Source organism: Pleurodeles waltl, chromosome 2_1 (assembly GCF_031143425.1).
Source record: "Pleurodeles waltl isolate 20211129_DDA chromosome 2_1, aPleWal1.hap1.20221129, whole genome shotgun sequence".
In the NCBI taxonomy this organism is placed as follows: Eukaryota; Metazoa; Chordata; class Amphibia; order Caudata; family Salamandridae; genus Pleurodeles; species Pleurodeles waltl.
In genome coordinates this window covers 507,242,110-507,255,438 of record NC_090438.1, presented here as the reverse complement: position 1 = coordinate 507,255,438, position 13,329 = coordinate 507,242,110, and the positions used below count along the sequence as shown (strand labels likewise).

Here is a 13,329-nt window from a genome sequence, read left to right as displayed (position 1 = left end):
CCCTTTGTTTCAATGTCTGGGAGAAATATACAAAGGCCAATTGCCAGCTACATCTAGGCATGTGACCCAGGATACAGGTACCAATGGATTGGGACAAGAAAATGCCAACTTTCTAAAAGTGCCATTTTCAGAATTGGGACTAAAAATCTGACTTTGTCATTAAAGAGGGCTTTTAATGACAATTCTTTATACACCAAATTCGAACTGCTACATGCTACCAATGAAAACGTATTAATTATTAAATGCCAAAAGGTTTAGACCTGGCAAAAGGTTTATTTTAGTAGGGGGGAATGGCAGTTTAAAACTGTACACATAAGCTGCAATGGCAGGCCTGAGACAGGTTTAAAAGGCCTACTTAAGTGGGTTGCGCAATATGTGCTGTATGACCACTAGCAGCACTTAATCTGCAGGTCCTTAGTACATGTAATACCACTTTACCAGGGACTTACATGTAAATTAAATGTGTCCATCGGGTGCAAGCCAATTTCACCATGTTTAAAAGAGAGAGCACAAGTACTTTAGCACTGGTCAGGAGTGGTTAAGTGTTCAGAGTCATAAAAGCCAACAAAACAGGAAGTTGATGGCAAAAACCTTGGGGATGACCCTGCAGAAAGGTTCAAGTCCACCAATTGTCATTTACGGACAACACATTTGTCCTTGTAATGGGCACTAATGTTGGTCAGGCACACTGTTTTACTGATATACAGCACACAAAAGATCATGTAAAATGTGGAAATCGGGTTTCTGTGAATATTTATTATTTGAGCTTCACCAGGTAAAGAGTTTGGATTTGTGTTAATCCTATTCACATCTCTGTTACCAGAACACTTCACAATTACAAAAATATGCAATTCATTTTTGCTTTTCCTAACTGCTGAATGCATACAGTTAATTTACAGGTGTAGGAGGCTGGCCTGGCTTGTAGTGGGTACCTTGTGGTACTTACACCCTGTGCCAAGTCCAGTTATCCCTTATTAGTAGAACAGAGGTGTTTCTAGCAGCTTAGGCCGATAGAAGGTAGCTATGACAAAGCAGCTTAGGCTGAACTAGGAGACATGCAAAGCTCCTACTATACCACTTATATCATATAGCACCATATCATAGGAAAACACAATACTCAGAGTTACTGAAAATAAAGGTACTTTATTTTAGTGACAATATGACAAAAGTATCTCAGAGAATACCCTCACTTAGGAGGTAAGTAATATACACAAGTTATATGTACACAAACCCAAAACAGGTAAGTAACAGTAAGAAAAGTAGTGCAAACAATGTAGAATCACAATAGGATGCAATAGGTAGACATAGGTCTAGGGGCAACACAAACCATATACTCCAAAAGTGGAATGCGAATCACAAATGGACCCCAGACCTATGGGAGATTGTAGAGGGTCGCTGGGACAGTAAGAAAACAGTAAGGGTGTCCAAAATACCCCACCCCAAGACCCTGAAAAGTAGGAGTAAAGTTACCCTACTACCCCAGAAAGACACAATAGTCGTGATAGGGGATTCTGCAAGAACCACAAGCACCAGCAAAACACTGAAGACGGATTCTTGGACCTGAGGACCTGTAAAGGAAGGGGACCAAGTCCAAGAGTCACGAAAGTGTCCGGGGTGGGGGGGCAGATGTCCACTAAACCCCAGATGAAGGTGCAAAAGGGCTGCTTCCGGGTGGAAGAAGCCAAAGATTCTGCAACAACGAAAAGGGCTAGGAACTTCTCCTTTGGATGGAAGATGCCCCACGGCGTGCTGGATGTTGCAGAAGTGTTTCCAGGCAGAAATACCGCAAATAAGCCTTGCTAGCTGCAAGAGTCGCAGTTGAGGATTATGGGTGCTGCTGGGGACCAGGAAGGACCAGGATGTCGCCCCTTGGAGGAGGAGACGGAGGGGGCGCTCAGCAACTCTGAGAGCCCCCGCAGAAGCAGGCAGCACCTGCAGAAGTACCGGAGCAGGCACTTAGAATATCTGTGAGCTCAGAGTCACAAAAGGAGGGTCCACGACGTTGGAGTCCAACTCAGCGGGTTGAGCACTGTAGGACGGAGTGCTGGGGACCCAGGCTAGGCTGTGCACAAAGGAATCCTTGGAGAAGTGCACAGAAGCCGGAGCAGGTGCAAATCACACAGTACACAGGTTTGCTGTCTGGCGTGGGGAAGCAAGGGCTTACCTCCACCAAATTTGTACAGAAGGGCCACTGGACAGTGGGAGACACTTGGACCCAGCTCCTGTGTTCCAGAGACCACGCTAGTCAGGATGAGAGGGGACCCAGAGGACCGGTGATGCAGAAGTTTGGTGCCTGCGTTGGCAGGGGGAAGATTCCGTTGACCCACGGGAGATTTCTTCTTGGCTTCCAGTGCAGGGTGAAGGCAGACAGCCCTCAGAGCATGCACCACCTGGAAATAGTCGAGAAAGCCGGCAGGATGAGGCGCTACAATGTTGCTGGTAGTAGTCTTGCTACTTTGTTGCGGTTTTGCAGGCGTCCTGGAGCAGTCAGCGGTCGATCCTTGGCAGAATTCAAAGAGGGAAGTGCAGAAGAACTCTGGTGAGATCTTGCATTCGTTATCTGAGGAACAGCCCAGAGGAGAGACCCTAAATAGGCCAAAAAGGAGGTTTGGCTACTGAGAAAGGAGGCTTGGCTATTAAGAGAGGTAAGCACCTATCAGGAGGGGTCTCTGACATCAGCTGCTGGCACTGGTCACAGAGCTGTCCATTGTGCCCCAACACCTCCGAATCCAAGATGGTAGAGGTCTGGGACACACTGGAGGAGCTCTGGGCACCTCCTCTGGGAGGTGCTGGTCAGGGGAGTGGTGGGCACCATCTGTGCCCATCAAAGCATTTCCAGAGGCTGGGGGAGGCTACTCCTCCCCAGCCCTTCACACCTATTTCCAAAGGGAGAGGGTGTAACACCCTCTCTCAGAGGAAATCCTTTGTTCTGCCTTCCTGGGACCAAGCTGCCCAGGCCCCAGGGGGGCAGAAACCTGTCTGAGGGGTTGGCAGCAGCAGCTGCAGTGGAGACCCCGGAAAGGCAGTTTGGCAGTACCCGGGTTCTGTGCTAGAGACCCGGGGATGCATGGAATTGTCCCCCCAATACCAGAATGGTATTGGGGTGACAATTCCATGATCCTAGACATGTTACATGGCCATGTTCGGAGTTACCATGGTGATGCTACATATAGATATTGACCTATATGTAGTGCACGCGTGTAATGGTGTCCCCGCACTCACAAAGTCCGGGGAATTTGCCCTGAACAATGTGGGGGCACCTTGGCTAGTGCCAGGGTGCCCACACACTAAATAACTTTGCACCTAACCTTCTCTAAGTGAGGGTTAGAAATATAGGTGACTTATAAGTTACTTAAGTGCAGTGTAAAATGGCTGTGAAATAACATGGACGTTATTTCACTCTGGCTGCAGTGGCAGTCCTGTGTAAGAATTGTCTGAGCTCCCTATGGGTGGCAAAAGAAATGCTGCAGCCCATAGGGATCTCCTGGAACCCCAATACCCTGGGTACCTAGGTACCATATACTAGGGAATTATAAGGGTGTTCCAGTGTGCCAATCAGAATTGGTAAAATTAGTCACTAGCCTGCAGTGACAATTTTAAAAGCAGAGAGAGCATAAACACTGAGGTTCTGGTTAGCAGAGCCTCAGTGATACAGTTAGGCACCACACAGGGAACACATATAGGCCACAAACTTATGAGCACTGGGGTCCTGGCTAGCAGGATCCCAGTGATGCATATTAAACACACTGACAACATAGGCTTTTCACTATGAGCACTGGGCCCTGGCTAGCAGGATCCAAATGAGATAGTAAAAATACCCTGACATACACTCACAAACAGGCCAAAAGTGGGGGTAACAAGGCTAGAAAGAGGCTACCTTCCTACAACAGGTATTTACATTTTGTTGTGTGTGACAAAAAAACAACATCCTACAGCCTTTCCTTTCACACTTCCTGTACTCCAGCAAGATTGTCACACAATTCACTTTTAAAACTCAAGATGACCACTAATGCCAAAAACTGGTATCATAAGCATAAAACTCGTGGTGCCTTAGAACATCTGATATATGCATACAAGTTAACAGATGGTTGGCGATATGCTAGGCTCAATTCTCCTGGTTTCCAGTATTACTCTCCACCATATAGGCAGTACTCTAGGTTAGACATGATATTCTTATCTAGCTTCACATGTCTCCACAATTAGATCATATAGCTCCACAACAGATCACAACCCTCTGGCTTTAACTATCAAGAAGGAGGGGAAAAGTAAGCCAGATAAACATAATAGGTGACCTGTGATAGCGGACTTCTATCAGATATGCAGTATTGTGAGTTTATGTCAAGCTCTGGTTGATTTCTTTAGTAAGAATCAAGGATCAGTTTACCTACTTTCATATGAAAGCGGTAGTATTCAGAGCAACTCTTAGTTTTGCCATAGGCATAATCTAAACATTTGTGAACTAAATTACCAATTCCATTAAGAATACTAGATAAAGAACTCAAGCATGCCATGGAAATGTTCCAGCTATTTCATAATTTAACCCTAAATAAGGCCAAACTACAGCAGCTAGTCTAGGGAAAAGCTGTAATACTGGAGCATAATACTTAAATTAAGCCTTTTGAGAATAGTGAGGACATGGGCACCTCTATCACAGAGATTGCAAAGCTAGCAAAGGTTTGATAAACTTCACACACCCTCTAACTAGAGGACAGTACGGTACAATGTGTAAGTAGTCCTGTGCTGCTGAGTAATTTTGCAGTGCTCGGTAGTTGTTGCACAGTGGTATTACAGTGTGGTGGATGGCAGCGCACTGTTCTAAGAGTTGGAAGGAAGAGAGATTTTGTGAAGTGTCGTACAGCACTGGAATGTGGTCTTTATGAAGAAGAATATGGGAGGTTAACTGATGATTGCTGGTGTGATGCTGTGGGCAACATGGCAGTGCAAGAAATGGCAATCCCGTAGGTGGTAGTACAATGTAGGAGTGGGGTGACAAAGTCTTGGGGTTGATGTGGTAGTGCACTAGGGAAGAAGGAATTGGTGTAGGGCTAGTCGTAGTACAGTACTTTGGGTGGTAATCTGGTGTTGGGCCGTGATCGTACTGTAGTTTGGTGCATGGCAGTGAAGTAATAAGATGCTATAAGGAGGAGAGAGTCATGTCTGTGCCAGTGCAGTCCGGGGGGGGGGGGGGGGCGGGGGGGGGGGGGCGGGGGGGGGGAGGGCAGTGAAATGATGTTGGAGTCGTAAACTGGTGCTGGTAGTTGGAAGAATTATACAGGGAGTGATAATATGTTGCTAAATGGAGTAGAATTATAGTGATTGTGGGCGAACATGCAATGATGGAAAGATACTACCAATGGTGATTGCGGAAGAGTGGTGATGCAGGTGCGGAGCTTGGTTTGGCTGGGCAGTGAAGTGAGCATGGTAGTGCTTCATGTGGGGTGCATGTGGGCTTACAGTGCAAGGGCATGAGAGTGGTACAGCAGTAGTACTGAGGTTGTGGTGAAACACTGGTGGTGTGATCGTTTGGGATAGTACAATTTTGTAAATGCCAAGTGTAGGTAGGTAATCTTTAGAAGCAGAAATACAGCTGTCCCGGGAAATGCAGGCGCAATATCCTACTGCAAACTCAATGAAATGCTAGGCTATGATTTTTAAGGGTTAATAGAGATAAACAGTCAGGGGTTATCCTTAGAGGTTAATGAGAGGGTTGGGGGTATGGTGAGCATCTAGTACAAGCAGCACAAATTATCACTCTCACTAATCAAAATGGTCACGCAGAGTAGTTTTTACGTATTATAAGGAATAAGAAATTGTGTATTAAGCAGACTCCAGTAAGTTTAAGAAGCTCTATAGAACACCAGTCCTTCGAGGTTCACACAGTAAATACAGTTCCATCACCTTTTACACTCAGCAGTTGGGGAATGCATGTGGGAAATCAGGTTGAGGATTACACAGAACTCTAACCTATGATTTTGCTTAGCCTGATTTCACTAAATGCACTGCGGTATATGCATTGCACTGTCCATAGTGTATTTTCAAGCAATCAGGAATCCCTGGGAATGTCAAGGTTCTGCATTGTTAGGACCTGTCAAGTCTAGAGGTGGGGGACCCACAATCGGCTGTACATAGTTCTTTAGCAATATAAAGCTGGATCGGTGATTTTGGTGCGCCAACCGTGGTGAAGCACCCATGCTCATGCTTTGCAAACTGCATTGGAGGGTAATGGCTGCAGGGTACAGTTGAAGCAGAGTTGGGCTGGCCTCGATGATGGTCCTGGCAGGCAGGAGGGACAGCAACTTTCCTTTCAGCTGGAGATCATTGGGGAGGTCAACACTCAAGGCCATCACACAGGATGCCTCTGGCACAACGACAACTGGCCTCATATTGGGTGGAAATACAGGGGCATTGATATGGGGATGGGCCACTTCAAGGTGTGACGCTTAGAGGAGCACGTCAGCCGTATGTTGCAGAGGTCAAGACGTCACAGTAGTGACGGGTCACTTAACTAGGTGCCTCTTCATGGTTCATGTGCCAGTGTCACCCCGCAGGGCTTTGTCGAAAAAACAGCATGAATGTTCAACTTTCGGTCAGGCTTGACAGTAGAACGTAGTCCACAGCCTTGGCTGGACTTAGCAATACTAATCCTCCAGCAGTATGGGCATGGCTGATCTCAGGTTCCAGCAGTGCAAGTCAGGCTATAAGCACACCAACATCACAGCAAGGCTCAGCAGCACTAAGGGCTATATGTACCAACGCATTTTCCCATAGACACAGAATGGGTAAAACCCTTTGATACATCTGGCCCTAAGCTTCACAGCTCTCCTAGAAATGTGGTACTATCTCCTCTAAATGAAAATAGATATCATTTCTATCTCTGTCCCAATCCTTTCTCTACACACATGATGTCCGCAGAGCTACAGCGAGACAAAACATGAACACTGGCTAAATGAGAAAAGCTTGCTTCAGCTGAGTCCCTGGTAGAGTTCAGCCCTCCAAATGTCCATTGAAAGTTTGTCCCAACATTTTTGGGAGCTTTGGGAGGCACCAATCGTTGCATAGTACAATTCTTCTGTAGCGAACACCACAATAATTCACATTTCAAGTTGTCTGTTTTGATCTCAATTCAAATGATATCTGTATTAGAAAGTGTGACCTGTCCTCTTCTGTGTCAACTACTGATAAAACATGAACTCCTCAGTGTAAAATATGGATGCCCCAAGTGTAAGCGGACCTATTGTTATCTTCATAATGGATGCCTCCACTGTAGGCTGACATTGTTCTTGATAATGCACATGATGATGCACTTATCAACATAGCAGTACCATGCATGTTTCAATGCCAGCATGTCGCTGCCCATTAATATAAACATGTGGAGTTTCAGCTTCCATAAATTAGGTTGTGATACTGTAGACTAAAGGGATTTATTTTGAAAATACTGGAGCAACAAACCCTATAAAATTTAGTCTTTGACCATTAATTTAGATTGGTCTTTGCCCAAGAGATTATTGCCAGAGGACACGCCAATTTGCGGATTTGCTAGTTCCCAATCCAGACTTCATTCTCAATCAGATATTTCATCAGGAAAGCCAGCTATAGAAGCCGGGAGCAGACGTGCGGTTTTCTTGTCTTTAGCAGAGCACAATCCAGTTCTTCCGTGACAGAATCCTGATAACAATTAACAAGCTTTGCAGTTTTGAAAGGTATGTTGTGTGCTCCGTTTCGAATACTCAACAGGCAGAAATAGTATATGGTGTTTTAGCCTACTAAATTAGTGTAGGGTTTAGAAAAGGCATTTGGGTCTGGAATGCCATTTAAACATTTAAAATAATGTTTGAAATGTTCTTATTAATAACAACAATTGTAACTATTCTACTTCTGTGTTGTTACCAAACATTTTATCTGCACAGGAGAAAGGCTTTTCAAATCAACTTTACAAACTACAAGTCCTGATTTCTTAGTGCAAAGTTTGAATATGATGTCTGCATGACAAACTGTTTTTGATTTCCACTGTGTCCCTGAACTTATTTAATTGGACTGCTGATTAATAACCTTAAACATACTACCTGTGCAAAGAATAGCTGGGTCGGTTTCTGTTATTGCTGCAGTCTACTGGGCTGGTCTAACTCAACATGTGCACTGAGCTAAGTAAAAGCACCCTGGATCTTAGCCGTAGACCCTGCAGTTCTGGAGGAACTCTCCAGAATTCGTATAATTTATTTCAGGTAATCAAATGTACATGACATCCACTGAGGTGAAACTGTCAAATTACTCTTTGTATAATGAAAGCACAACTCCCTGCCTCTAGCACAAAGCACAAGAAGCAGCGGCGGGGTATCAGGCTGGTCTTTTCTATGAGATGCATGCCATCAGGTGCAAGTCTTCATCCAAATTTTGCTTTCACTCACATCACACCTTGACCCATTGGAACAAATTAACAGATACAGAAGCAGATCAAAATGACTTTGCTGGGAATGGATATGAAAAATGATTTGATGAAATGTCCCCATAGTGCCGGCAGAAAAATGGCCATCTGCATAATTAATGCAGGCCAAAGTCTGCAAACCATGAAAAATCATAAAGGTGCCCTTGTCTTAAAAATGATTTAACAGATTTTGGGGAGGAGGAAGAGGGATCTAAAAGAGAAGCAAAAAGGGACATGCAGAAATATCCTAACCTGTGTGCCCTACCTAACATGTATTCAAGTACTCACAAGTTTATGCAACATATACTAAGAGGAACAAATGTGGTTCAATTATGACCTGCTACATTTCTGTACCAGGTGCAGCCAGCAGGTAACCCCCAGTGAGGGCCCGTACCCCACTGCCCTGCCACTAACTGCTAATAATGTAATTGACTGCACAACTATCATCCTCATGTCCAATGTATAAAGAGTTATATTTTGCATTGATTGCTAACTCCAAAAGGGTCTAATATACTGTTGATATGAAGTGTCACACTTATTTAGAGTTACCCCTAGTCAAGAAGCTTGCAACATGCGTCTTCTACACCAGAAAAGTTTCAAGGTTTTCCAGAACGTTTAAAATGAAGAACAGGTTGCCAAAGTAACTCCGACTGGGACCTGAGTGCAGTTGTGAAAAATTGGTAGTGTGGGGCTGTGAGGAGGGGGAACAGTGTGGCGCAATTGTTGTAATACAATAGTAAAGTTGAGGAAAGTGGTAGTGCAGTGGTGGGCTGATAGTGCAGTGATGTGTCATTGAATTGAAACTGTGAGGAATAATGCATCTCTGAGAGGAATTGCAATATCCTTGTCCAACAAAATGCAAGGATGGGGTCAGGCAGGTGGACTAAGCACAAAACAATTACCTCTCTGGCAGACCAAAGCAATGGGACATTGGACAGTAACTTCTTTGTTTTGTTTTTTAGGGCATGGACAGCTAGTGCATTATCCCATCTTACCAACCAGAAACCCACAATGCAGTAGAGTTGGGCTGGCCGCTAGCGACTTGAGGCAGATGATTGGATCTGCTCAGCCTAAGGTCATCTTGGAACCTTGAGCCAAAAGAAAATGACTGATCCTTAGCGTCGTTTTTCATGACACCCCTCTTACCTTAGTCACCATTTTGCAGAAAGCTTTTTTGTTTTTAACTTGATTATTTAGTATGTTTATTTCGTATTTAAGATTCAGCACTCCAAATATAATTCCATATTGCTCTTATCATGTTCATAAATCCCAGTGTGACAACGAATGTCCGCAAACAGTCGCTTATATAATTCTAAAACGCATCGGGATGATTTCTCTCAAATATATTGCTTCTTCATTCAAAAATTCTTCTTAAAAACTTCCTTTAGCTGTAGCCAAACTGTTTTGCCCCTCTGGGGATCGTCATCAGGGCTGATCATTTGTATATGTACAATCAATGGCACAGGTTTTCTTCATTTGGTTAATTTCACAAAAGTTCATATTCACGTGAATCTAGTATATTCAGTCACTATCTCTGAAGGGTCCACTGATAATGTTATTTGAGGATGCTGGGGAGATACTGACTATGAATATACTAGATTCACAGGACAGTGAAAGGTATGTCATCATATGAGATTGATCACATTAATATGAACTTTTGTGACATGAACCGAATAAAGAAAATCTGTGTCATTGATTGTACATATGGAACCATCACCCATGATAAAGACCCCTGGAGGGACGAAATGCCTTAGCTACAGCTATAGGAAGTTTTTAAGAAGCTTTTTTTAAATAAAGAAGCAATTATTTTAAAAGAAATCATACTGATGCTTTTTTGGAATTATGTAATCGACTGTTTGTGGACTTTCGTTGCTATACTAGTATTTATGAACATGATGGGTGCAATATCAATAATTATATTTGGAGTGCTGAGTCTTAAGTGGGACATTCTATGGGTTTTTACCCTATATGGGGGTTTATTTTGTCTGGTTTCCCAGACTTGTGCACCAATCTATTAAGTGATTTACTTGATATCCCCTAAGGTGATTAAGTTTGAACAATTGAGCCTCAGCCATCAATATGTAAATTATTTGTAGTATGTGTATTTATTTAACTCAGGGTAGTGATATCACTCAAAGAATTAAAGACAAAGCATTGACCTTTGATATAAAACACGAGAGAGATCGCCATCTGGTGGTTGAAGTCCAGAATTGGGAAAGCTGATACCAATCACGACTGCCCTGCTAGACAAATTGTAAGAGCCTGTACAATTTTCTTAATTCATGACGCCACCTTTTCCCTTATCATCACAATTGAGAGCATCTATAACATACACATGAACATGAAACTGATTTGTCTATTGGTTCACTAAGACCATCATTGTTACGACAGAGTGAGGCCATGATTATTTTAAAGTTCAGGTTTACAAATTATACTTCCAAAACATACCACTAATGCCGAGGTACATCCTAACGTGAGATACTTCCACGAGTTAAAGAAATATACTTTTCTGAATGTTGAATATTTTAATTGACGTTTGTGGAAGGTTTGCCTACCATGCCGGTGACGGTTCGGCTCGTTTTATATCTCTTACAGCAGTAACCCCACACACCGGTTCTCCCTGCTTATTTGTCGGCACACCTACCTCTACAATGCAAGTGACCTTCAAAAAGGCTAACACGTATCACAGAGCTGCGAAGTTTCACAAATGCCCCTTTATACCTACATTACCATCTACAGCTTCCTCTAGCAAAATCTAAGGATGGGACCTGCATGGATGTTTTTATGTGAAGTTCTGAGGATTACCGGAGAATGCTGTTGGCGCCCCTTTGCCAGCACACCCCGTCCGGACTCTTCCTGCCCATATCTCTGTTGATGCAGTGCAGGCTCCTGCAGCCCCTGGCCCGGGAGGCCAGGCAAACATTGTCCTTCAGACCGCCGATGCACACCAGGCTCCTGACGTTCCTCTGCATGTGGGTGAGATTTAAGTTCCTGGTGCTGGTTTCCCTGCAAGTACAGTGAATTGTCCCGCTGTCCCTCTCCCTGAACATTCAAAGTCGGTTCCCGCTGCCCCTTTCCCTGCAGCTCTACTACAGTATTCTGCGCGCATTTTCTTTGCAGATTCCGTCTGAGCTTTCGGTGTCGGAGAACGCTCTCCGGTTTTCCTCTCCTCTTAATAGACAATCTTGGGACGTGCTTCTCCTGCTCTGTATACACAGAGACTGCAGGTTCCTGCTGACTCTCTTTCTGAACACGCAAAATATGTTCTCGGAGGTCCTGTAAAGCTTCTTGCTTCTCCACTCGTCCACTACTTACAGTGACCGTCCGTAAATTCAACCTAACATCCATTGTGCGCTATACAGTTTCTTATGGACTACATTTGGCTATGATTTCAGTACTTCCGGTTTGCACTGTGGCCAATCCCCGGGCTTGAACATGTTCTAGCAATCGCCAGGGCTGTGCCGATCTAGTATAGTAATACGTAAGGCGGGCTAGTATTGGGGGAATGTCAGCACCTCAGCCACTCCCAGTGCGCTGCATAGAATCCCGATGTGTTCATTGGAGGTGAAATCAACACGTGCCTGTAAATGTTCTAAACACTCCCCGGCTGGTCTTACAGCAGGTTTTTTATTTTTTATTTATTTAATGCGTTATTATATAGCGCGGACTTTACCCGAAGGTGTCAGAGCGCTTCACAATAGGCAAAGTAAAGATACAAGAGGAGAAGAATTACAAGTGAGCCTGTTACAAAAACAAACGTTACATTACATGAGGCAATAGTGATAATTGTGCAAGTATCAAGAGCAAAAAAAATACACGAGGTAGCAAACGATACGTTACGAAAGGAAAAAGTGACGTGTGCAGGTTACAAGAGCACATAAAGTACGAGTAAAGGTAAATAAAATTGCAATAAATGGTAGACACTCAAAACACTCAAACAATAGTTACGTTACATGAGGCAGTGGTGGCTGTTGCGCATGTATCAAAAGTAAACAAGATATAAGAGGTAGCAAATGATATGTAGTAAAAGGAAAGGTGCCGTGTGCATGTTACAGAAGAGTACAAAATACAGGTAGAGGTATAATACTGCACTAAATGGCAGACACTCAAAACACAAAAACACCCTGAGAAGGCACTTCTATAGGCATTGAGAACAGAATTTCCTATAATGGAAGGACTTCCTTCAGAAAACAGAGGGCTAGAATTAAATTTGGAAGTGTCTTTGAAGGAGGAGAGCTTTGAGGTCAGTTTTGAAGGCCTGAGAAGAGGTGGTGGTCCGAAGCTGAGGCGGAAGTGAGTTCCAGATTCTCACCGCGTTGCCTGAAAAGGATTGGGCCATCAATCTTTCCTTCTTGAAAATGGGAGGTTCAAGCAATAGCTTTTCTGCATTACGTGATGGTCTGGAGCCCCCAGAGAGTTTCAGTTTATTCACCAGGTAGCGAGGGGAGGAGGAGTGCAAGGCTTTGTGGGTGATACATGCAGTTTTGAAGATAGATCTTGCCTCTATGGGAAGCCAACGGAGGGTGGATAAAATGGGTGTGATGTGGTCGCTTCTTTTGGCCCCATATATGAAACGAGCAGCTGAATGGAGAATAGACTTCAGCGGGGAAAGGTGGGATTTGGGAAGGCCAGTAAGAAGAGAGTTGCAGTAGTCCAATCTGGAGAGAACCAGCGATTGGACCAGGGTTTTAAGGTCGTGCTCCGGGAAGAAGCGACGAATCCCCCAAAGAAGGCGCAGTTGGTGTCGAGCAGACTTTGCAATGGAGTCGATGTGGGAGAGTAGATTGAGTTTTTTGTCGAGAATGACACCAAGGGATTTTGCACTCTCGACAATGATGGGCTTATTGTTCATTAGATTGATCTGATCCATCCATGATTGCACTGGGGGATGAGAAAGTGAGGAGGAG

The 13,329-nt window shown here is 44.1% G+C and overlaps 1 protein-coding gene across 1 annotated transcript in view; it reads right to left on the bottom strand.

The window, feature by feature from the left end:
- LOC138265797 (uncharacterized) overlaps positions 1-11,811 on the bottom strand; it is a 175,221-nt gene extending 163,410 nt beyond the window's left edge. Inside the window, exon 1 of the mRNA XM_069213851.1 lies at positions 11,228-11,811. Coding sequence (XP_069069952.1) covers positions 11,228-11,770 — 543 coding nt within the window. The 5' untranslated portion in view covers positions 11,771-11,811. The remainder of the gene's footprint in view (positions 1-11,227) is intronic.
- Between the last annotated feature and the right edge of the window lie 1,518 nt (positions 11,812-13,329).